General features: G+C 39.5%; 1 protein-coding gene across 1 annotated transcript in view; it reads left to right on the top strand.

Annotated features, from left to right (window-relative positions):
- UGGT1 (UDP-glucose glycoprotein glucosyltransferase 1) overlaps positions 1–25,994 on the top strand; it is a 152,944-nt gene that overhangs the window by 35,423 nt on the left and 91,527 nt on the right. Inside the window, 11 exon segments of the mRNA XM_036420289.1 lie at positions 1,523–1,635; positions 3,617–3,791; positions 5,118–5,214; positions 9,070–9,148; positions 14,384–14,484; positions 15,375–15,474; positions 16,820–16,880; positions 20,165–20,256; positions 21,748–21,898; positions 24,363–24,482; positions 25,708–25,793. Of these exon segments, the coding sequence (XP_036276182.1) occupies positions 1,523–1,635; positions 3,617–3,791; positions 5,118–5,214; positions 9,070–9,148; positions 14,384–14,484; positions 15,375–15,474; positions 16,820–16,880; positions 20,165–20,256; positions 21,748–21,898; positions 24,363–24,482; positions 25,708–25,793 (1,175 nt within the window).

Here is a 25,994-nt window from a genome sequence, read left to right as displayed (position 1 = left end):
TACATCTCCCACACTCATACACGTATACATCAGGTTTGCTCAACTTTTTTATTTTTAATCCAAGTCTTAGTTGTTATTTAATTTTTTTTTTAAAAAATAAATCTTATTTATTGTCTTGTGTGGAACATGTAGAATATGCTCTTCGGTAAATATTTTTTTAAAGGTAGATATGCTATGTTGTGCTAAAACGATTCTTAATCACAAAAAGTCTGAAATTCTTGTATTTTTTTTCATACATTCTGAAGTTGTTTACCAACTTATTTTTGTTTGAAGTGTGATTTTTCCCTTCCCCCCCCTTTTTTTTAAAAATATATTTTATTGATTTTTTACAGAGAGGAAGGGAGAGAGATAGAGAGCCAGAAACATCGATGAGAGAGAAACATTGACCAGTTGCCTCTTGCACACCCCCCACCGGGGATGTGCCCGCAACCAAGGTACATGCCCTTGACCGGAATCGAACCTGGGACCTTTCAGTCTGCAGACCGATGCTCTACCACTGAGCCAAACCGGTTTTGGCTACTTCCCTTTCTTGAAAAAAAAGAGTGGGTTTTTGCTTATGAATTGAGCAGACATCTATTGTTATTTGTCTTTTGAGCTGTGTAACTTAATGTTTGTATACTTGATAATTTGTTTTATTATGTAATAGATAAAATGGTTTTGTGTATTTATGTTAGTTCAACCACATATTTTATACTGTTTGGGAGTGCGTGGTTATAGTTCTGTGGGAGAAATAATTTGTCATTGTTCACCTGCTTGTAAAATTTAGTGTGAGAGCTTAAACATCTAAAAAAACGAGTGGCATTTATCATCATTGTTTTTGCTTAATATTAACTTAGAACATGTTAAGACTAAATTGGGTTTCACTTAGTACCTAGTACCGTTTGAAGTAAAGTGTGTGTGTGTTTTTTAACAAATGAATGATTAAAGGAAGTTGTCATTTTAGTAAACTCCCAGACACAATTTGTTAGGGTCATGAAGACTATTATTAAAAGTGCTTTGCATTATAAACTGCTTTTTAGAGATTTAGTAATTTTGAACCATTATGTACTATTCTGTACTCAGGAGAAATGTAAGGGAGGTCTTTGATTTTAATATCAATTCCACCAAATAATAACTGGTTAGAGTCAACTTCTGAGCTTCAGTTTTCTCATTTATAAATTAATTATATAACTTTATAGGTTTTTAATTGATTTAAACAAGTATTTGGCACAAGAGGGCTTGATAAATGTTAAATTTTCAGTAATCTGAAACATGCATACATAGCTTATGCTAATCTAAATGGTCATTGTCTGTTTCTTTTTTTAAATTACAGTTACATCCAAATAAAAGACTCAAATTTGAGTGAAAAAAAGAAAGCAGCTACATATAAAGCTCTTCCTGTCACATAATGGGTGTTCAATAGATGATAATTTTTGCTTTTACTGATGTTTTGTTGTCATTTTATTACCTATTTAGAATATGCATGTCTTTATCTTGCCTTCGGTTTGAAGTTATTTTAAAAAGACTTGTCTTAAAATGACAGATAGCGGCCGAGGAGCCTCCGCCGGCAGGATGTAGCTCCTTCTTCTCCGTGCACGGGAGGCAGACCTGCGACTTCGACGCCCTGGAGTCTCTTCTGCTGACAGCACCTGAACGGTAGCGTGTGTTTCTCTCTGACTGTCAGGCATTCCCTGTGCTCCCTTTTCCTCTGCACCAGGACTACTTCCAGTCTTTTAATGAGTTTTATGGTCTCGAGTATGGATTCTGGAACCGGACTGATCAATTTTTAAAAAAATATATATTTTATTGATTTTTTACAGAGAGGAAGGGAGAGAGAGAGAGAGAGCTAGAAACGTCCATGAGAGAGAAACATCGACCAGCTGCCTCTTGCACACCCCCTACTGGGGATGTGCCCGCAACCCAGGTACATGCCCTTGACCAGAATCGAACCTGGGACCCTTCAGTCCACTGACCCACGCTCTACCACTGAGCCAAACCGGCTTCGGCCGGACTGATCAATTTGACTTCCATCTCTGTGGCTTAAAAAGTTTTGTGAACGTAGGCAGATTACTAACCTTTCTTTTTCATCTCATTTTAAAATGGAGATAAGAGTACTTAATAGTACTGTTATTATTTATAGTGACTGTATCTGAGAAATGACATGTGCTTTGTCATCAGCTCGGTGAGGAATGCTTTGTGCATTAGAGCCAGAGGGGACTATAGTCATGATAATGACCTCTCAGGTTAGGATTTGTTTCAGACAAAGTAAACTATTTAATTTGAATATTAAATTGGTAATGAATGAGCTAGCTTTTGCTTAGTGGTTGATTTCCTGGGTGGACAAACATCTAATCCCTCTTGCTGTTGGCTAGGGCAGTAGGTGCGCCCTCAGCGGCCTGAGGAGCTGGAGAGCCGTGCCGCCCTTCCTGGTGTTGCTCTGCGGGTGGGAAGAGCGGAGGGTGTTGTCTGGGTAGTTCTTTCCTGAGTTTATCTGCCCAGCACTTGCCCAGCGGGTGTCGTGAGTGCTTCTCACTCAGCTGACAACCAGAACCCAGCGCCGAGGTGGCTGTGTGGTCAAGTAGTGCTCCTTGGGGGAAACAAGACAGATTAATTTTTGCTTCCTTTGTTATAACGATAATGCATACTTCGTAAGGAAAAGAGTGGTAGTGTACCCTCTTTTGAGAGGTGGTCACTATTTTTAATGGTTTGGCTTGTATCCTTTTCCAGGCGTCCTCAAACTTTTTAAAGTGGGGGCCAGATCACGGTCCCTCAGAGAGCTGGAGGGCCGGACTATATGAACTACTAATTCCTACTGTAACACCTCGGCTGCGCTCACTGCCCAAAAAACCTGGCGGGCCGGATCAGACTCCTCTGCGGGCCGCAGTTTGAAGACGCCTGTAAATTTAGACTTTCTCTGTGGTTATGCTTTTCCTGGAGCCCTTGTTGTTCAAAGGTGATCACAGATACCCCTCATCCGGTCCTGAGAGTCCAGTGGTGATTTTCTACTCGGAGATTGGTTCTGAGGTGTTTCATACTTTCCACCGCCAACTTGTAGTACACTTAAGTGGACCTCCTTATGGTCATACAGTTTATGCATTAATATCTGTTGGTATCTTGATGTTATTTTTAAAGAAGTAGTTTTGGAGGGTAAGTTTTAAAATTTGAGGAATTTTTTTCACCGCCAACATAAATTAGGAAGATAATCATAAATATGATAAATGAAGGAAGATGCTCTGATTGGCAATGATAGCTTGCAGCATTCCTCTGCCTTTTTGCTTGACTTGAACTCATGTTTTCAGGTAAAAGGGTAATTATATTCTATTTGTGGCAGAATCACTTATTAAAGTTTTAGTGCTGTGAGATCTGGATATATATCTTTTTTTCTAGCTTCCTCCTTCTCTAGGAATTGTTAACAATTACTAATCAAAGTCTGCATTTTATAGCTAATATTTTATATAATGTACTATTATTATTTTTAGTGATGATGAAATAAGACTCATACCTGACAGTATTCTTTCTGAAAACTATTTAGTATTTTGATATTTTTATATTAAGATGCTTACAATCTTTACTTAAATTTTTGCTTTTAAAAGCTTTTTAGAGTTTATAATTTTAAACTTTTGCTATTTATTTTCAGACCCAAGCCCTTGTTGTTCAAAGGTGATCACAGATACCCCTCATCCGGTCCTGAGAGTCCAGTGGTGATTTTCTACTCGGAGATTGGTTCTGAGGTGTTTCATACTTTCCACCGCCAGCTTGTATCAAAAAGCAATGCAGGCAAAATCAATTACATATTCAGACATTATGTATCTGTAAGTGTGACTTATTTTACAACTCCTTTAAATACTACTTTGTTCAGCATTATTTGACCACATAAGCTAATAATTTTCCCATTTATAAAATTTTATTTTTTGAAAAGTTAAGTATTTTCATCAAATGTTTTTTTTGCACAGAGGAGATACTTCGCTTACCTTTCTGAAGTGTAAAACAATTATGCTTAAAAATAGCGTAATAAAGTTTATGTTCTATTTCAAAATGAACCACGTAAATTATATTTAATTTGGCCCAGATTTAATATGCTTGGATACTATGGAACTAATTCATTAATTAATATCCTTTCTAAACTTTTTTTTAAAATATATTTTTTATTGGTTTTTTACAGAGAGGAAGAGAGAGGGATAGAGAGTTAGAAACATCGATGAGAAAGAATCATCGATCAGCTGCCTCTTGCACACCCCCTAAAGGGGATGTGCCCACAACCAAGGTACGTACATGCCCTTGACCGGAATCCAACCTGGGACATTTCAGTCTGCAGGCCGACGCTCTGTCCACTGAGCCAAACCAGTTTTGGCTCCTTTCTAAACTTTTAAAACACATATTTTCATAAGATGGAAAAGGAGGGATTTCTAGAGGTAAAACCAGGCAAGAATCTATTGAAAATGAATGTTCTGAAACCTTGCATAGCATTTAGCTTTAAATTATTTATATGTACAGATTGTTAGCCTTAAAGTTTCTATGTTCTAATAAGCTCAATAAATATTGGATGCTAGGTCCATGCAAGTAAAATAAAAAGTTTGAATGAAAATTTGTACGAGCAGAAACATTTAAATTAATATTTAATTTTTAACAACTGCACTCCTTCCCTCTGCCCCCATACCCTGTTGCTGGTCTTAGAGATTAAAATGTCTGAAGGCCCAGCCTTACCCAGGGCGGTGGTAAGCCTGTGACGTGGGGTCAGCCCAAACCCTGATGGAAGACATTCGAATTCCATCAAGAATGTAAACACGCCTTCACTCACACACGGCCCAACGCTGCACGTCTGGGCGGAGACCTCGCCCGCCGTGTGCAGCCTCCGCACAGGCTGTGAAACTCCTCCTTCCTCCGTGTCTTCACACGGCTCGTGCCCTTCCTTTGACCTTCCAACCGTGCCGTCTCTGGTTTTGCTTCCTCCCGGGAGACCCCATTTTCATACGTGTGGCCGGATACGAATCTAAAGGAGGCTGGGATTTCCACTGCAGTTTAAGTGTATCTGAGTGCGTAATCCTAGGTGTTAGCCACACAGCATTGGCACAGACACATCTGTACGTGTGACAGGTGAAGACTCAGAGGTAATGGTGGCATTCTCGCTCTACTTGCAGCGTCCCAGGAGGGAGCCTGTGTATCTCTCCGGCTACGGCGTGGAGCTGGCCATTAAGAGCACCGAGTACAAGGCCAAGGATGATACTCAGGTGAAAGGTGAATTTGTGAATTAGACCAATGCGTTTTCTTTTTTAAAAATAGTGAGTTAAAGGAGAACCTTTTTCCTTAATGATAAAGAATAAATTTAGGAAAATGATGAACCTGAATCTTCTGTCCTATGTGAGTTGGGTGACATTAAGCAAATTCTTATGTCCTAATTTTTTCCTGGTACAGATAATGATATGTGCTTCTTACAGTACTTGTGTGGAGAAAATAAGATGTATAAATAAGAAATTAACACAGTTTTATGCACAAAAATGTTCAATAAGTAGTAGCTATTGTTATTGATGATACGCCTTCACAAATATCCATTAATTTCAGGCCCAATATGAAATCTTAAACTACCCTATAATTAACAAATGTTTTAATGGTTTTTATTATATTTGGCACTTGGAACAGTTTACTGTGGATACTTCTTGTCTTGAAATATTTTTATTTCAGAGAGGAAAGGAGAGGGAGAGATGGAAATATCAATGATTAGAGAGAATCATCACTTGGCTGCCTCCCTTTATGCCCCCGCTACTGGGGATTGAGCCCACAACCTGGGCATTTGTCCTGACCGTGATTCAAACTGTGACCTCCTGGTTTACAAGTCAACACTCAGCCACACTGTTTTATGTACAGTCTTCTTTTGTTTTAACCATTTAACCTTTTTTAAAAAAATGCTTAGTTATTGAGTTGATTGTGGTTCTCTATTTCTTTTGAGCTTATTTTAAAGATAAAAAGGATTGGCTTGGTACATGGAAGATAGTCTAGTAAATCATCATTCTGTTCTCAATCATCTATTTAGGGTTAAGTTGCCTGGTTGCATGTTCTTTAGAATTTTGATATTGAAAAATTCAGTTTGTAATTTTAAAGGTATTAATTTGGAAAATTTTAATGTAATTTTCCAAAATTTAAGGCAAACATTATATTCTTATTTTATCCAGCAGCATAGCACATATTAAAAACACATTAATTTTCTTCCTTTGTTACCATTGCAAAATTAAGTATCAACATTTTATTTATTTAAAAAAAAATCTTTATTGCTCAGATTATTACAATTGTTTCTCCTTTTCCCCCCCATAGCTCCCTTCCACCTGGTTCCTGCCCCACCCTCTGCCCTTACCCTCCCACTGTCCTCATCCCCAGGTGCACAGTTTATGTTCAGTCTCTTCCCACACCCCCCACTCCTCTTTTCCCCGAGAATCGTCAGTTCACTCCCCTTCCATACCTCTGATTCTATTGTATTATTCAACAGTTAATATTGTTCATCACGTTTTTTAATTCCCTTGGTAGTTATATGTAACTTGATAGTTACATATTAATATTTATTGTTCATATTTTTATCTTTATTTTCTCCCTCTTCCTAAAGAACCCCCTTCAGCAATTCATATAATTCTGGTTTGGGGGTGATGAACTCCTTTAGCTTTTTTTTTATTTGTGAAGCTCTTTATCTGGCCTTTGATTCTGAGTGATAGCTTTGCTGGGTAGAATGTTTTTGGCTAGTGTTTTGGTAGGTTCTTGTCATTCATCACCTTGAATATTTCTTGCCATTCCCATCTTGCCTGCATGGTTTCTGTTGAGAAATTAGCTAACAATCATATGGGTGCTCCTTTATAGGTAACTACCTGCTTTTCTCTTGCTGCTTTTAATATTCTCTCTTTGTCTTTTGCTCTTGGCATTTTAATTATGACGTGTCTTGGTGTGATCCTCTTTGGATTCCTTTTGTTTAGGGTTCTATGCGTTTCCTGGAGTTGTAAGTCTATTTCTTTCACCAGGTGGGGGAAGTTTTCTGTCACTATTTCTTTCAATATGTTTTCGGTACCTTGCTCTCTGTCATCTTCTGGGATGCCCATAATTCTGATGTTGGTTCGCTTGAAGTTGTCCCAGAGGTTTCTTACATTATCTTCAACTTTTTGGATTCTCTTGTCTTCTTGCTTCTGCAGAGGAGTATCCTCTGGCTCTTTGTGTTCCAAATCTTTATCTTGATTCTTGAGATCTTCCATTCTGTTTTTAGGACTCTGTATAATATTTTTTACTTCAGACAATGTATTCTTTATTTCTAGTTGATCCCTTTTCATATCTTCAAAGGTCTTGTTTATTTCATCGGCCTTTTCTAGGAAATTCTTGAAAAATCTTATAACTGTGGTTTTGAACTCTATATCCAGTCGTTTGTTCTCCTCCATTTCTTTCGTTTGAGATCTATTTCCTTGTCTCAGCATTTTCACTGCTTCCCAGAATTGGTAGGATGGCTTTGTGTGTTTGGTGTCTTATATGGCTCAGTAGGTCAGCCTCCCAAGTTACCTGAGGTAGACACTCTTGGTGCTTCCCTTTGTGGACTGCGTGTACAACCCTGTGTTATGTCCAGATTTTAAGATCCTTAAGGACCACCAGGGAGCCAAGTCCATTGCAAAACCAAAAGAGCCTTTATTTAAATTCGAGCCTGGTCTCCTTACCTCTACCGATGCAGCGGCAGGATGCAGAGAGCCTCGAGCTCTGAATGTGTAGTCTTTTTATAGGGTTTAGGATTTGGTGGTGGGGTGATGCTCGGACCACTGAGTTGGCTGATTTTGATTGGTGGAGTGAGGGCAAGGGTCCAGTTATGATGGTTTACTTCCCTCTGCATTTCTATTGGCTGATTTAAGGGTGGGTTGAGTAATTGATATATTTTGTGGGGTTTGTTTTTTTTTTTTGAAAGGTGTTTTGTCGGAGACACAGTTACAAAAGATTGAAGACACAGTACAAAATGGAGTCAGTCCTCTTCTGCCCTTGAAAGAATGTCTATGTGCTTGGAAGGGGCCATGAGACCGAATCTCAAGGCCTGGTCTGGTGTCAGGATTGATAACTCTATCTGGGCCATAGTCCACGGCCTCTCTCGAAGAATGCTCCAACATTCTCAGTCTGTACACTTGTAGTTAAGTCTTGATTGTTGTTGGTATCCCTGGGAGGAATTGACCTCCAGGCCCATTGGATGTATCAGCTGTGTCTTCTCTGGGATACCTTCTGAATTGGAGATAGTCTTATAGGATCAGACTTGCAAAATTGCATAAGCCTCTGTGCTCAGCTTGTATGGAGTGGAGTCTCACGGCTGAGCTGACAGTCTTGGCTTCTCGTAGCCTTGCCCTTGTGCGTGAGTCTCAGACCTCTGCCTTCCACAAATCCCGAGTTTCCGCCTGATCGCTTAGATTCCCTGTGCAAGAGCGTGGGTGCCCCAGGGGCTCACCCGGAATTGGGTTGGGTCTCTGTAGTCTGGAGCTTCTGACTCCTTCTGCTATGGAGAGGCTGTGGGAACTACCACGGTCAGACCTCTCTGCATGCATTCACTCTTGCGTGACTGTAGACCCTGCCCGCTGCAGCTCCCGGCTCCCCCAGTCTCCCAGTCTTTGAGTCTCTGGGTGCCTTTCTCTACAGTCTGGACTCCACTCATATGAGGCTGGGACCATGGGGTTTACGGCTGGGGTTGGGGTTCAGTGCAATCGGGGACTTCCTTTCCCCTCCCGCCAGCCAGGCAGGCATTCGGCCGCACTTCCTCTCTGCGCGTGTGTCTCCCTACCTCAACGCTTTGCGGCTCCCAGTCCAATCCATGAGCCTCTCTCCTTCTTTCTGGTTATAGATTTCCCACTCCGCCAGCTTTCCTGTGGTTTGGATGATGTCTGTTCTGTCTTTTAATTGTTGTTTTGAAATTGTTGTGCGAGGTGGCTGCTTAGGTGCTTACCTAAGCCGTCATCTTGGTTTCTCCAGATATCAACATTTAAAATGGTATCATAATATCGGGTGTTTCTGATTATTTTTTTATATTAGATGTACGAAGTTATAGTGTTTTTATTTCTAATCTGAGTGATTAGACATGACTTTGCTGTGCCTTTACAGGAACTGAAGTAAACACCACAGTGATTGGTGAAAATGATCCTATTGATGAAGTGCAAGGATTTCTCTTCGGAAAATTAAGGTATGTATATTCTTTTGGGAAATGGTCTTAATCTATTTAAACCTCCAGTCTTCCTCACTCTATGAACATCGTCTTCCATACTGCTGTGAGTCACAGATGTCCCAGCAGTGTTTTATACGTGTCATTTGATATGAAGAGACAACCACTTAATAATAGAGCAGTTTGTGATCTCCAATCATTCTGAGCACATATGATACCATGGTTCTCTGCTTATGGCTTACATTCAGTTCCTTTTCTGGGCTTTGTAATTGATGACATAAAATTACATGTCATTTTTAAATTCACATAATAGGAGAGATGTAATTGTTTTAGTCAATATTTTTCTAAGAAATTCAAATGTATTTTAAGTTAGCGAGGTGATAGCTATTTACTCATGCTAAATATAGTCTTGCAAAAAAATGCAAAAGAGGTATAGCAGGATGTGTAACAGATTTTATACATGCTCAGTTAGCATACATTCCATTAGTGTTTGCTCTTTGTGAAAGACGATAGGAAATGGTTTTCTGAAGAAAATTTTATAAGTCTTATGAAGTATCAAAGGATTTTATAGCTGAAACATCTTCTTAGCTCTTTTTTATTCATTTATTATTATTATTATTTTTTTGCTGATAAATTAAGAAAATAATTATTTATTGTTGAAAGTCTTAAATATGTCCTCTTCCCTCACCTCTCCTCCCCCACGCCCCACATCAACTCCCTCCAGCTGGCCCAACCGGCCCAGGCCCTCACCACTGTCTGTGTCCATTGGTTATGCAGATCTGTATGCCAGGGCTTTGGTGGATTGCCTCCAACCCACCCAACCTCCCCAACCTTCCCTCAGCATACCACACTGTGTTCCATGCTTCCATATCCTTGGATCCTCTCCCTTCATCAGTTTATTGTTACTTAGATTCCACATATGAGTGAGATCATGTGATACTTATCTTTCTCTGAATGACTGACTTCACTTAGCATGATACTCTAGGGTTGTTCCATGCTGTCTCACAGGGTAAGAGATCCTTTCTTACTGCTGCATAGTATTCCCTGGTGTAAATGTACCACAGCTTTTTATCCGCTCATCTGCTGATGGGCACTGGGGCTGCTCCCAGATGTTAGCTAAGTTGTGCTGCTATGAACATAGGGGTCATACATTTTTTCTGATTGCTGTTTTGGGTTTCTTAGTTTATATCCTAGAAGTGGGATCACTGGGTCAAATGGCAGTTCCATTTTTAATATTTTGAGGAAACTTTGTACTGTTCTCCACAGTGGCTGCACCAGTCTGCATTCCCACCAGCAGTGCACGAGGGTTCCCTTTCCTCCACTTCTTCACCAGCACTGGTCATGTGTTGATATGGTAGCTATTCTGACACGTGTGAGATGGTACCTCATTGTTGTTTTAATTAGCATCTCTCTGATGATCAGTGACTTTGAGCATTTTTTCATCTGTCTCTTGGCCATCTGTATGTCCTTTTTGGTGAAATGTCAATTTAGGTCCTTTGCCCATTTTTTTAATCGGATTGTTTGATTAGATCCTCAGCTTCCCGTAATTTGCTGTGTATTTATTCCTTCCAATGTGGGTTTTTTCTTTTTTTTTTTTTGTTCTTGTTTGTTTTGTTTTGTTTTCATTTAAATTTTTTATTTTTTAAAGAATTGCATATGTCTCCTTTTTTCTCTATTGACCTCTCTTTGGTCACTCCCATCCCCCTACAATATGTTCTTTATTTGTGCAATGTCATTCTTTATTTCTGTTTTCTTTTTTTAGTTTTACCTTTAAAAAAAATATATATATATACACACACAATATATATATATATATATTTTTTTTTTTTTACTTTTTACAAAGAGGAAGGGAGATTTAGAAACATCAGTGAGAGAGAAACATCAATCAGCTGCCTCTCGCATAGTCCCCACTGGGGATGTGCCCGTAATCAAGGTACATGCCCTTGACTGGAATCAAACCTAGGACCCTTTGTCCTTAGGCTGACGCTTTATCCACTGAGCCAAGCCGATTAGGGCTATTTCTGTTTTCTTACTTACTGTATATATTTTTTATGCTGTTGATCATCTTTACCATCAGTATTCTGAAGTCTATATCTGATATATTTCTTATCTCCATTTCATTTATATCTTCGGAGAATTCTCTTATTCTTTCATGTGTGGGTTTTTTTCTTTGTCTTCTCATTTTGGCTCTGCACGATTGGCTTCTGACTATGTATTAGGTAGATCTGCTATGTCTCTCAATCTCTAGTGCAGGACATTAACAAGCTGTTTCTGACTAGTTCGATCAGGAAAGACTCAAAGCCTCCAGAGACCTGCCTCTGCCTACAGATTGGATTCGTATTGAATAATCCTCAGGCAATTGTCCACAGATGTCATGAGAGTTTTTCAACAGACTGGGGCATTCACTTCTCCCTGGAGGCTAATTGTTATTCTCAGTCTTTAATTGACTTCAGACACTATGTACCATGGTGGGGGGGGGGGGGGGTCAACAGTCTTACCCAGGCAAAGCCGCCTGGCTAGTTAAAGTCTTCCTTTTAAAGATGTACCCTGCAGTGTGAAGGAATGACACACAGGAAACCGGGGTGTCTGCTTTCCCATTCCCAGCCCCAGAGCCACCACCCTGGCTTTTGCTCACAGCTCCAGTCCACTCTGCTCTCCCTCTGCCAGAGCCCAAGGTTAGTGGCTCCACAGGGAATTTTGTGCGGTTGCCCTGTAGGAGGGTGCCTGCAGTTCCAGCCATGTCTCCCTGGTGGACAGCAGCCCTGTGGCTTTTCACAGCCACATGTTATGTGGGTACCCTTCTCAGTTCTGGTGTCTGGGCTGGGGAGCCCAGCTTGGGGACTAGACCCTAGAGTTCTCAGTGGCAACCTCCCCCCCCCCCCCCCCCCCCCAACACACACACACACACACACACATACACACACAGCTGAGATATCCCTCCAAAACTTCAGCTGCTGTCTGGGAATTCAACCAGCCCTTTCGCGCTTCTGCCCCTCCTATCAGTCTCCATGGGATCTTCACTTTTGGTCCTAGGTTATCAGTTTCTCTCAAGCGAAACTTCATTTGATTATTCAGAAAGTTTTCTGTATTTTAGTTGTAATTCCAGTTTGATCTTGGGAGCATGTCTATGAAACATCCCCTTACTCTGCCACTATTTTTAATCTCTTAGCTCATTTTATAAATGTTGCAGTTATTTGAGATATGCCTTGATAATTGTTCAGAGCCCTGAATTCTGCTTTATCTGAAAATCTTAATTAGGACATCTAGAGTATGATTTGTTTTTGTTTATTTTTATTTTATTTATTTTATTTATATTTTTTAAAAATATTTTTTATTGATTTTTGTACAGAGAGGAAGGGAGAGAGATAGAGAGATAGAAACATCGATGAGAGAGAATCATCGATCATCTGCCTCCTGCACACCCCCCTCCGGGGATATACCAAGGTACATGCCCCTGACTGGAATCGAACCTGGGACCCCTCAGTCCCCAAGCCGACGCTCTATCCACTGAGCCAAACCGGTCTCAGCTGTTTTTGTTTATTTTTAAAGGAAGTGGTCATCTATATTAATAAAAGGGTAAAATGCAAATTGGTCAGGACACCCTCATAGTAATGACTGAACAGCAGGCTGATTGGGGCGACAAGGCCGGCAGTGGAGTTAGTGAGGGACGACCAAATGACTGAACAGTAGGCGATCAGGCGAGCAGTGGGGGCAGTAGGGGGTGACCAGGCCGGAAGGCAGAGGTGGTTAGGGGTGATTAGGCTGGCAGGAGAGTCAGTTAAGAGCAATCAGGCAGACAGACAGGTGAGCAGTTAGGAGCCAGCGATCCAGGATTGTGAGAGGGATGTCCGACTGCTGGTTTAGGCCCAATCTTAGGGACATCTGGCAGTCAGACATCCCCCAAAGGGGTCTAAGAATAGAGAGGGTGCAGGCTGGGCTGAGGGGACTCCCCCCCCCCGTACATGAATTTCATGTACTGGGCCTCTAGTATAAAAATAATAATGTGTAGGCTCGGTTTTTTTCTACTTGCTTTAACATTTGGCTGAGTGAAATGCCTTAACCAGACTAACAGTTTAGCAGAGATGTCTTAGTTCGTGTTAAATTACTATGGATATATTATGTTCCTATGCATATGTACATTCTTTGTGTTTAACATCAGTTTTACTGAATTTGTATGCAGTCAAATTTCTTTTTTCTTTTTTTCTTTTTTTATTGGTTCCAGGTTTCCAGAATTCCTTTGAATGTTCACTTTTTTTTTTTTTTTTTAAATAGGTTTTTCAATATTGATTTTAGGGAAGGGAGAAGGATTGAGAGAGAGAGAAACATCATTGATTCACTGCCTCCTTTGTGCCCCTTACTGGGGATTGAGCCGTAACCTGGGCGTTTGCCCCACCAGTAATTGAACCCATGCTTTCTTGTTGCAAGGGTTGATGCTCAACCACTGAGCCACACCAGGCACATTATGTTTGTTCTTAGAATAGCATTATGATTTCATGTATTTACAGTACAATGTATTTTTTTGAATATTGAATACCTTTTTTTTTTTGGACATTCAGAATAGTTATTTATTTATCTACAATAATTTGAGCATTTTTTGATACTTTTATCATGAAAAAGTTTATAGTGACTGATTAGAAGTAGATTCTTTGGAATGTAAAAGGTGTGAGTAATATTTAACTTTATGTATGTTGTATTTAAAAAATGTTTATGCTATAATCTGAAACTGATGCAGAATGGTATTGAGTGTTAACTGGTTGAAAAAAGTTAAAAATTACAATCAAGAAAATTTGAGTTTCTAGCATTTAAAAGAGCAGAATGATTCTTATCAGCCATTTTTCTCTCTATCTATTATACATGATATCTCTCTGCTTCTGTCTTCTGTTGTACTAGCTTAAAAGAGAATGTACTATATTTCAAGATAAAACTAAACAAAACCTAATAATCTTTGTTAGCATTTTGGGATTAGTCTAATATAGATTCAGTTTTATTTTGAGAAATTATAAAGACTCACAAAAGTATGGAAAATAATGTAACATCCCCATGTATACCACCAGAAATAATTGTTGCTATCATACTTGCTTTTCTGTAACAAAGGATTATTTATCAAGTCCCCTACCCCCAACATACATGTGCTTTTACTTAAAGAGAAACAAGGTGAAAATGATGAAATAAAATTGGAGCCAACCTCTCAAAGTGTGCTTTGAGAAAGAAAAGACACAAGACAAGGACTGACTTTATGTTTTGTTTTTTTTTTAGAGACCTGCACCCTGACCTGAAGGGACAGTTGAAAGAACTTAGAAAGCACCTTGTGGAGAGCACCAATGAAATGGCACCTTTAAAAGTTTGGCAATTGCAAGGTAATGAAAACACACAGCAATCACTGGCCAACTTTTTGACTATATTTTGTGGTACTACAAAAAGGTAGAATTTGAATGCAAGTGTATTGATTCACATGATTCTAAAGGTACCACCGATTTTAAAGATAGTCATTAATTATGATTAATCAGACAAGAAGCCCTTTTGTAGAGAGAGAACACTATTCAGAAGTAATGTATGCAAATGAGTACCAGATCTTTCATTGTGTGACCAGTTGCATAAGCTTGTAGTATCTATAATAATAAAAGCATAATATGCTAATTAGACTGGACAACCTTCAGGACGAAGCTGGGACTGCAAGGGAAGCCCTGATCCCAGGTGCCAGCGGGAAACTAGTGCCAGCAGCCAGGGGAAGTAAGGCCTGTTCTTGCACGAATTTTGTGCATTGGGCCTCTAGTATAGAAGCATGTTTGTCTTGGTCTCAATGTGTCTCTGTGTATACAATTACTAAGCAGTGTGTCTATCAAATGTCAGAGGCATGTCAGTGTGGGAGAATGTATGTATACTTTTCTGGTCCAAAAAACTATTCATTATTTTTTCCCCCCAACATAATTTACTGAAGTCCTATGTTATAATTTGAGATTTGTTGTAAATTCAGAAGAAGGAAAATATTTGGGTTGGATTTATCTCTGCTTTGTGAATTAGTATATGCCCTATTGTTTCATGCAGGTAGATGAAGAAACGGTTATAATGGATACCATAGGGACTAGAAAGTCAATAAAACCTGAAATTAAACAGTGGCACTTTCTAGAATGGTTGCATTCTAAGTCATTCTTAATTACCAAGAAAATAGTGGGAAATAAATGTATTTTCTTTCCTGTTTTTCATTGCATTAAGTTAATACCCTTTGTTATATTTTACATTGTTGCAGATCTAAGTTTCCAAACTGCTGCCCGAATCTTGGCTGCTCCTGTTGAATTAGCTTTGGTTGTTATGAAGGATCTTAGTCAAAATTTTCCTACCAAAGCCAGGTAATATGAGGGATAAAGACTTTGAGGCATTTATTCCTCAATTTATGCCTAATTATCTTCATGCTTATATGTAAAATGAAGCAATTAAATATATATAAAAGCTTAGAAAATGAAAATTCTCTTGCTATTAACACTATCCTGCTAATGGTACTCTTTCTGAGTAGAGGCAAGATTGCATCGTATGGTTGAATAGACCCATATTGGTTGTATTCCTGGCACTGTCCTTCCTGGTTGTATGAACTTGTAAATAAGCTTTCTTCAGCAGTGAAATAGCTGCCTTTCAGGATTGGTGCATTAATCTAACCTAAGCAAATAGCCAATCCAGAGTCTCCTATGGACAATAGTATTTTTCTTTCTGAAGCATTTCACATATATTGTTTTATTTAATCTTGATGAAGAAAATGAATTATAGAGGCTGATGTGTTCCTAGTGACAGAGTAAGATTCTGAATGCAGCTTTTCTGGTGTTGGGTCCGAGCCCCTCTGCCAGGGGCTGGATGGACCTCCTGGGACCCTGGGTATTTGATGAAGAAGCCATTAGAAGTCATGAGTAGATAAGAGAGTCTTCATTGTAGGAGCCAGTGGCCATGTTGCCTCTGCTAACAAATAGCCACTAGACAAAACAATTCTATAAGCAAAATTCCACACAGCAGGTAGCCACACTCAAGCCAGGTAACAACACATCTTTCCACAGCCTCACTTAGTAGCCACATCTGAACTCACAGCCTCGTAGCCTCAGTAACATACTTTAATACTACTTAGACTGTGGCTTTCTGCCAAAACGTGACATCACTTCTTTGGGTTATAGAAAGTCACACTTGCGCAGTCTAGAGTGCTGTGTTCATGCACCTATGTATAGCATCTTAGCCTTAAACATTCTTTTTTTTTTCTTCTTTTTTTTTTTAATATATTTTATTGATTTTTTTATTTTTATTTTTTTTTTTATTTTTTTTTTTTACAGAGAGGAAGGGAGAGGGATAGAGAGTTAGAAACATCGATGAGAGAGGATCATCGATCAGCTGCCTCTTACACACCCTCTACTGGGGATGTGCCCGCAACCAAGGTACATGCCCTTGGCCAGAATCGAACCTGGGACCTTTCAGTCCGCCAGCCGATGCTCTATCCACTGAGCCAAACTGGTTTCGGCTGATATTGTATCTTAATAATGAAAAAATATATACACATCTGAGGAGAAATACGTTTATCAATTGTAAAGGTTTAAGATTTTTTTCCATTAGGTTTTTGTGTTTTATCAAGCAATTTGTTGTTTCATATGTAAATTTAGGGAAGTTGAAGGCATTTATATAAATATTAAACCAAGCACTGCTAATGTCTTCTTTTCTTAGAGCCATAACAAAAACTGCTGTGAGTTCAGAACTTAGAACCGAAGTGGAAGAGAATCAGAAGGTAACATAACCAATGGAAAATAGTGTTCTTTCTGTTTTTTTATTATAGCTTTAAAGTTGAGAAAATCTGAGTTAAATCTGTGACATGAATAGTTTTAATCTTGTTTGATCAGAGATAGTATTTTAATTCTTTTCTGTAATCTAGTATTTTTTAGTTTTTAATCAAATTTGAATATGAATATATTTTAAAGCACCAAATGATGCCACATGTTTATTAACAAAAATAGCTTCCTCTCAACATGTCTCACTCCCTGTGTGTCCCTTTTCCCAGAAACATCTGCTTCCAGCTCTTAGCTGATTCTTTTGATACCTACCTCCAGACTTGTAACAAGCTTAAATTGATATTTTATTTTTGAGTTTCAGACCTTATTTATTGGCCTCTTATTACAAGGATGAAGTTTAGCTTTCTGTCACTATCCCCTCCCACCCATGTCTTCCATGACTCCATATTGGCACTTTCCCCATCTCTTCACTTTCCCTGTGTTTTTATGTCATGATTTTACCCATTTTTATCTGCTCCACTGTGGGCAGGTGGTTTCCCATGTCAGTGCATAACAGTTGTCTTGGGACCTTCCTTTCACCTCTTTGCTGGATGTCCTGTTCCTTGGACTCCAGGTCTTTGTTTTTGGTTATTCCCTATTTTAATGCAGCAAATCATTCTTCATGAGAAAAGTTTCATGCAAGGTAAATTTCAGACTGAGAAATCAATTTTCTATTTTTGTTTTTATTGATGGTTTGGCTGGATATAGAATTTTAGATTGGAAGTCATTTGGAAGTTTGAAGGCATTACTAATTTAAAAAAAATATTTTTTATTGATTTTTTTACAGAGAAGAAGGGAGAGGGATAGAGAGTTAGAAACATCAATGAGAGAGAAACATCGATCAGTTGCCGCCTTCACACCCCCTACCCCCTGGGAATGTGCCCACAGCCAAGGTACATGCTCTTGACCCTAATTGAACCTGGGACCTTTCAGTCCTTATGCCGACGCTCTATCCACTGAGCCAAGCCAGTTTGTACAAAGGCATTACTACTTTAATTTTGATTTCCATTGTGGCTATTAAGAAGTGTAAAAGTGGCTATTGAGATCTGGCTTTTCTTTCTAGAATCATCTAGAATCTTTCCTTTGACCCTAAAATTCTGAAATTGTACAATGACATATCATTTAGAAAAAAATCTGTAGTGTTGTGTAGTTGATGGGCCTTTTGAATCTGGAAAATTATTTTCTCTAGTTTGGGGAAATTTTTTGAATTATTTATTTGCATTTCTTCCATTGGTTTCAATTTTCTGTTTTCCTAGAACTATTTATTTTTAAGATTTTGCATGTTCTTGACTAGCATGGCCTAATTTAAAACAACCACCATTTCTATTTTTCAATTATTTTGTCTTTTACTATTGAACTTTCTGGGAAGGATTTTCCACTCCTTGGTTAAGGTGTATTTTCCGTGGTCTCTTGTCTTAAATGTCAGAGGCTTCCCAGAATGTCTAGTATGTGTGATATGGTAGAATGAGGCAGCCAGAAGCTGATTGGAATCCCCAAGGGTGAGGCTTTTTGACTATAAGCTCTCTTGGAATGGCCACTTCCTAGGGAACCCCAGTGACAGTGTCTCTCAACCTTTCCCCTTGAGCTGTTGAGTCTCAAGAAAAGGATCTTCTATTGTCTTCTGCCTGGAGGGTGAAGTTTGGCTGCCCAAGTGGAAGAGGCCCAGTAGAGAGAACAATCAGTAACTTCCACTCAGTACCCTATTTTCAGTGTGAGCCCCCACCCTCAATCATGCTTCATTTCCCATAGCTCCAGGTTCTCTGTCTTCATCTTTCCAAGGATGAGCCTCCAGTTTTTTTGGAGGAGTCATGGCAGCACTCACCTGCTATGTTAAATTAGGGGAGCCTGGAGCTCTTATCTTCAAAAGGCTTCCGATGGGAACTCATTTTAGCCTCATCAGTGCCCTCACACACTGCTCTTCGTGCGCCCACTCCCTGTGTCTCCGCTGCCTTCTTCCACCGCCAGCCGAGGGCTGGCTTCCTCAGGGTCACCAGCACTGCTGCTCACACCTCCTTCTAGCTTCCAAAACCACTTTCTTTCCTGTTGTGGATTTATAACTTAAAGGAGTCCTTTTTTTAAAAAGTGACATTTCCAGAACATTTCAAAAGAGGAAAAAAATGTGTTCTCTCTACTACCCATACGCCAGATTTTCTAAATCTTTATGTAGATTAGTTATTTAAATAGACCTGAGGAATAAGTAAGCCAGATATATCTTAAATATTTGCTAATTTGAAGAAACCTGACAGCTTTTATTTACTTAAATTTTTATTTCCAGGATAACAGCATCAAATATTACCTTAATTTTAGGCCCCCCCAGGAAAATAAAGGTTATATATTGGTACATCCTGAATTTTTTTGAGTAAAATATTTTATTAAAGTATAAAAAACAAAAGTATAAAACATGTACAACAACATGCACGGAATTTCAGTGTGACGGATTGTCAGTAAGTGAAGCCAGCCGTGCTGTCAGCATCCAGATCTACAATAGATGTGGGCTGGGTCGTATAGGCATACGGCGCTGTTCTTGCTGCCTGGGAGGGAGTGGACATGCAGCTTTTCTCTCCTGTGGAAGAAAATTTAATTTTCGTTGATAAAACTCTTTATTATCCCCTTAGTCTCACTTGCCATTTAATCCCGGAGGGGATAGAGGCAAAGCCGTGGCTTCCTCATTGTTCTGTTTGTGTTTTTCCCAGGTAGTGCTAAATCTTAAAGATGATTTCTCTTAGTCCACTGACCGAGGGAGAAGACAGGAGCACAGGGTCCCTGCACTTCCTTCCCCATGGAGAGCTAGGTGCTGTAGGTGCGTCCTTAGCACAGAAGCTCAGAGCTGTACATTCAGAAGAAGAGCCTTAGTTTGGGAGCTGATTAGCTCCCTGGACTTTATCAGGAAGGCCTCGCCGTTACTGACCGCTGTCCCCGCCTTGGTTGGCATCACCAACAGCGAAAAGTAACAGAAGTCCTTTTATGAAGAGTAACCCTCAGCACTTGGCTAATTTGACCCCCCCCCCATTATGTTAATGAACGTGGGAAGGAGCGAGGGAGGGGCAGGCGAGGAGCAGGCCACATAAGCCCACAGTTGGACCAGATCTGGTAGTAAATGCCGAATGGGGTCCGTAAGAGGCAGTCTTCCCCCAGCCTTGGGCTTTCCTGCGGGGCTTTAGTGCACATAGTAAAGCTAGAAAATGGGCATTTCTGTTGAACATTCTCTTCTTGCTCCTTAATAACTTTTTTATAAATATTTCAGTATTTCAAAGGAACTTTAGGGTTACAGCCTGGAGACTCAGCACTGTTCATCAATGGACTTCATATAGATTTAGATACGCAGGATATATTCAGGTATGGATAATATTTCTCACGCTCTGAAAGTCTTGATCATGTCCAGTTCCTTGCTGTACATTCACATTGTTCTCCATGGTGGTGGCATGTTGGCAGCCTGATGGCTCACCAGCCAGGGAAAGCACTCAGGGAGGGTCTGTATTCTGACTGGGAGGGTAGGATGACACTTGGCCTTTTTCTCCTTAATCATCATGTCCATTTAAGGCCTTGGGCACATAAGGCCCAAGTGTCTTTCGAGAATGCCCTTGTAGAAGCTGTAATGTCCTATTAACCAGGACAGCAGAAGAGAGCAGCTGTGCTCTGGGAATAGAGTGAAGGAGGTTATTCCATGTGCTGCTTTTGGTGTCCAGGACACCTCCCTTTCTGTTCGTTAAAATGTGGCTTAGTACCAAATTGTTGTAAATTGCCCTCAGGAATTTTTGGAGCAGGTCGGGGGACAGTCAGGTGGACTTCACATTTTATCCTGTGAGCTAACATTGACAGGCAACACCATGGTTTCACAGCAGCAGAAACTAAGGTGTGTGTTCCACAGGAGCTGAGCTTATGTGCACGCACTACTCCGCAGAGCTAGTGAAAATTAGGGACACTAAAATATTGCCCATGCTTGTTTTTTAATTAAAAATACATACCTTTAATTTTCCATAGTATTTTAAAATATATATATATTTTATTGATTTTTTTACAGAGAGGAAGAGAGAGTTAGAAACATCGATGAGAGAGAATCATCGATCAGCTGCCTCTTGCACACCCCCTACTGGGGATGTGCCCGCAACCAAGGTACATGCCCTTGACCAGAATCGAACCCGGGACCATTCCGTCTGCAGGCTGACGCTCTATCCACTGAGCTAAACCGGTTTCGGCTAATTTTCTATAGTATTACAGACTGGGTACTTGCTCTTAGTAAATTTTAAATAATTCAACTATATCAAAGAACTAAAAAGTAAAGACTTTATTCTGTCCTCTTATTTCCTCTCCCCTGGTAAACCTCTGTTGGGTGTACCTTCCTCCAGCTGTGGTCATATGTTGTGTGCCTGTGTAAATTGCTACTGATATTAAAACACGTTAAACATATGTAATGTAGTATTTCTTTTTTTTTTTTTTTTTTTTTTTTTTTTTAAATAAACTCTTGGTTTTGAGATAATAGATTCATGTGCAGTTATAAGAAATAACAGAGAGATCACTGTAGCATTTTTTAAGATGTGCAATGTAAATTCCAGATTTAGGATTATTTTGCCCTGAAATTGAATGTTTATATTAGATAATTTCTATGTGCAATGTATATGCTGATAAGTATAAATAAGCTTGAACCAAGAAGGAAGTCCTACTTGCTTTTTTCTACGTACTTGAGAAGAGGAAACAATGGGAAGATCACCCTTTTTTGACTTCCCAACTAATCCGATAGGGAATTGAGTTTGAACTGATTGATACTTTTCTTTTTATGGCAAGAGTATTTTTAAAAGGCTTTTTCTTTTAACTACCTATTTTTTTCAGTTTGTTTGATGTATTGAGGAATGAAGCTCGGGTCATGGAGGGTCTCCATAGACTGGGAATACAAGGTCTTTCTCTGCACAATGTTTTAAAACTGAACACCCAGCCCTCCGAGGTCGACTATGCCGTGGACATCAGGAGTCCTGCGATTGCGGTAGGTGTTCTGTCAGAGGCCCAGACATTTTTTTTATGACAGGTAAGCTATTCCTGCCAGCTCTTTTGTTGGCATCCAACAAAGATTTACCACGACTGCTTATGTGGGATTGTGTGCATGTAATGCAAGCACTTAAATGCTCCAAAAAGTTGAGTGATGCTTAATATGGTTAAGTCAGTGATTTTTCCACTTTCGTATCACCCTGTGATTCAGCGGAGCATGTCTTAGGACAGAATGTTTAGTTTGTATTTGCTCTGCTACATGTTTGACATTTTGTATGTGAGGGATTCATGTAGATTCATGTCTGCTGGCTGGTGCCTCTGGGCCTTTGTCTTCACTCCTGGGAAAAGGAATGCAGGGAGTCGACTCCTGAGCTGTCAAGGTGAGGTGAGATCAGTGTTGGAGATAGTCTAGCTCACCCTTAGCACTCTAGTCCTTTATTTCTTGATTTTGTACTGCATTTATCTTAGGGAATATATTTTTATTGATTTTTATAGAGAGAGAGAGAGGGGAGGAAGAAGTGGGGAGAGAGACGGGGGGAGGAAGGGAGGGGAGAGACAGACAGACAGAAAGATTGACCAGTTGCCTCTCATATGTGTCCCAACCAGGGATCAAACCCAAAACCTAGGTATGTGCCCTGACCTGGAAAGAATCCACAACCTTTCATCGTATGGGACATGGGACAATGCTCCAACCTACTGAGTCACACTGACCAGGGCTTTAGGGACCGTTTTTAAAAGAGAAATAACATAGGACCTAGATGTTCATTATTCGAATTGTCATTTGGTGCTATTTTGGTAAATACTGCTGTTATTTATTTTTCTATTAAAATATTTTCAATTAAAAAGAGTAAAGATTTAACATAATTAACGACTGTGTTACCCACCGCTATACTTACTGTTAGCATTAATTTTGTTTTAGATCTATCTCTTGCTGTTCCCCTCTTGTATGTAATTCCTCTTCTGCAGTTGGTATGCATCCCTTCTGTCCCTGTTTTATCATGTTATTCCGTACTGTATGTTTGATAAATGCCATATCATGTCCTTCATCAGTTTCTTTCTTATTCAACAATTTTTTCAAGACTTACATAGGTTGACATGTACCTACAGTTTTAGCATACGAGGTTTTATCTTACTGATTTAAAAAATTTTTACACAAAGTTTAAAATTTAAGACATACAAAAGAGTTTATATTGAAGTTTCATCTCTCAACTCTTCAGTTTTTCTCCCCAGAAACAACAGGTATTAGCAATTATTTGTGTATCCTTTCAGAAATACTCTGTTTAAAGTGACTGCTCCAGGGGACCCTCTCTCCCTCCCTACTTGGGAGCCCATTCTGTGGGACTCTTCCCTCTCTCCACAGGGGAGTCTGCACTTGTTCTTCAATAAACCTCCACCTTTGCTGTGCCACTTTCTGTCCTTGGACTCATTCTTTGATTCCGGCAGACAAAGTTTCAGGGTTCCAGCCCCAAAATTCAGTATCAGTGTCAACAATAAAAATAATATTTTAAAAATGAATAAATAGCCAGGACCGGTTTGGCTCAATGGATAGAGCGTCGACTTGGGGACTGAAGGGCCCCGGGTTCGATTCCGGTCAAGGGCATGTACCTTGGTTGCGGGCATATCCCCAGTAGGGAGTGTGCAAGAGGCAGCTGATCGATGACTCTCTCTTATTGATGTTTCTAACTCTCTATCTCTCTCCCTTTCTCTCTGTACAAAAATCAATAAAAAAAAAAAAAAAAAATATATATATATATATATATATATATATATATATACACACACACATACATATTTAAAAATGAATAAATAAAGTCACTGCTCCAGACATGGAATTCTCAGTCTTCTGGGTCCTTGCCTACTTTTAGATCTTGACAAACTTTTTAATTTTTTTCAATTTAATGAGTTTGAAATTTTATTGTGCTTTCAGTTTATATGTCTCAAACGACCAGTGTCGATGTACATCTTTCCTTGTGTTAATTGCTCATGAATTTTTTCTATAAATTTCTCATTCATGTTTTTCACTAATTTGTTTCTCATATATTGTTTGCCTTTTATTGATATGTTAGACTTCCATGCACATTCTTTCTAAAAATTGAGTTTATTGGGGTAACATTGGTTAATGAAATTATAGTTTTCAAGTATACAATTAATTCTATAATACATCATCTGTATATGTATTTTTTGTGTTTACCACCCCAACTCAAGTCCCTTCTATCACCACTTATCCCTTCTTCTCCTTCTTCTATACATATTCTCCACACTGGTCCTTTATTGCTTTTGTAAGCTGCAAGTATCTTCTATTCTTGGCCTATGTTTTAGCCACTCATTTTTCACTTGACCTTTATTTTTGAAAATGGTGTTTTTCTGTGTAATTCTTAAAACAATTTAAAGCTTTACTATTTTTTCTGAAAATTTCATTAATATGGACTAAAGTGTATGCACCATGTTGTATTTATTTCTAGTGGATCAACAACCTGGAGGTCGATACCAGATATAATGCATGGCCGTCCAGTCTACAAGAGTTGCTTCGACCCACTTTTCCTGGTGTTATCCGGCAGATCAGGAAAAACTTACATAACATGGCAAGTAAAGTCCTTATTGCCGGTGTGAACTGTTTCTGCCTTGCCCGCTCTCCTACCTTTGTCACCTCTAGAATGGCACATCTCTCCTTACTGGCTGCTGTTGCCCAGCTCTGCGCTGCCAGTGCACTCTTGGCCCAGCTCCATCTTCACACGAAAAGGGCTTTAAAATGTGTTGATCATTTGTAGGGCTTTGAGATGCCAGTGTATTAGGAAATGCCTCTCACCCAATAACCTGGAGATTTAGACTGTGTTATTTTATTTTTAAGATAGTGAAGATGCATATGTTGCTACTTATTTTTCTAAAATATCTTAATCCCTGAACTTTAATAGATCAGTTTATTTCCTTAACTAAGTCTTTCTGTCCTATTTGTTATTCCATATTTCAGTGCTTCAGGTAGATAGTGGAAGAGGGTTCTTAATTCGCCCTCTTTTCCTTCCCATGTCCTTCTCTGCCCTTATTGGCTCCTAAAGAGGTAAGAGGCAGGTGAGTGCCGAGGTTGGCTTCCTCAGAACTTTCAAGGATCACTGTCCTCTGTACTTCCCGTATTCTTAAAACCACCTATTTCCTTCCCAGCCAGAATGTCAATGTTTCTTCTTAATCATACATCTGCCTTATTAAATGAAATAATATTAAAATATATATATATTTTATTGATTTTTCACAGAGAGGAAGAGAGAGGGATAGAGAGAAACGTCGATGAGAGAGAATCATCGATCAGCTGCCTCTTGCACACCCCTACTGGGGATGTGCCTGCAACCAAGGTACATGCCCTCAACCGGAATTGAACCCAGGACCTTTCAGTCTGCAGGCCAACGCTCTATCCACTGAGCCAAACCGGTCCCAGCTGAAATAATATTTTTAAAGCATAATGAAAACTTAATAGTGATAGCTTTTATTGTCTCAAAATTGAATTCTGAATTCAGAGATCCTTAGAAATCCAATCCAAATTTTCTAAGGTGGGGAAGTTAATAAAACTTGAGTTTTTAAGGTGTTAGCAACCTGGACTGTACCCATGTTAGGAGCATTGACCCTGAGAAAACCCCGTGTCCTGTCAGGGTCATGTTTTTGAGGGAGGGTAATTACTGTTTGTGTGACTCCTGTCTCATGGGGTTTGAGAGTAGTTGGAAAAAGAGGCCCTTTAGGTGAAAAGACTGTGGGCATTTTTATTGGCCCAGGGACCTCTCAGTGAATGTCATTCCTGCTCTTCTTTCCCGCTGCCCACAGGTTTTCATGGTGGATCCTACCCATGAGACCACAGCAGAGCTGATGAGCATAGCTGAGATGTTCCTCAGTAACCACATCCCATTGAGGTAACGCTGGTATTGGTTTGATGATCTATCTTAATAAACTGAGATTTTGTTTGTCATTCTTAAGTGCAAGACTGATGCTATTGAACTGTAGGATAATTAATAGTGGGAATCATTAATAGCAACATGAAGCCAGTATCTTTGGAGTAAAGAATTTGATTCTCAAGGAATAGAAGCTTACCGCCACCGAATTATCCATCAGTG

The sequence above is a fragment of the Pipistrellus kuhlii genome, unplaced genomic scaffold, assembly GCF_014108245.1.
Source record: "Pipistrellus kuhlii isolate mPipKuh1 unplaced genomic scaffold, mPipKuh1.p scaffold_m20_p_66, whole genome shotgun sequence".
NCBI lineage: Eukaryota > Metazoa > Chordata > Mammalia > Chiroptera > Vespertilionidae > Pipistrellus > Pipistrellus kuhlii.
The sequence above is the reverse complement of the archived record's forward strand: the minus strand, read 5'-3'. Positions and strand labels throughout refer to the sequence as shown.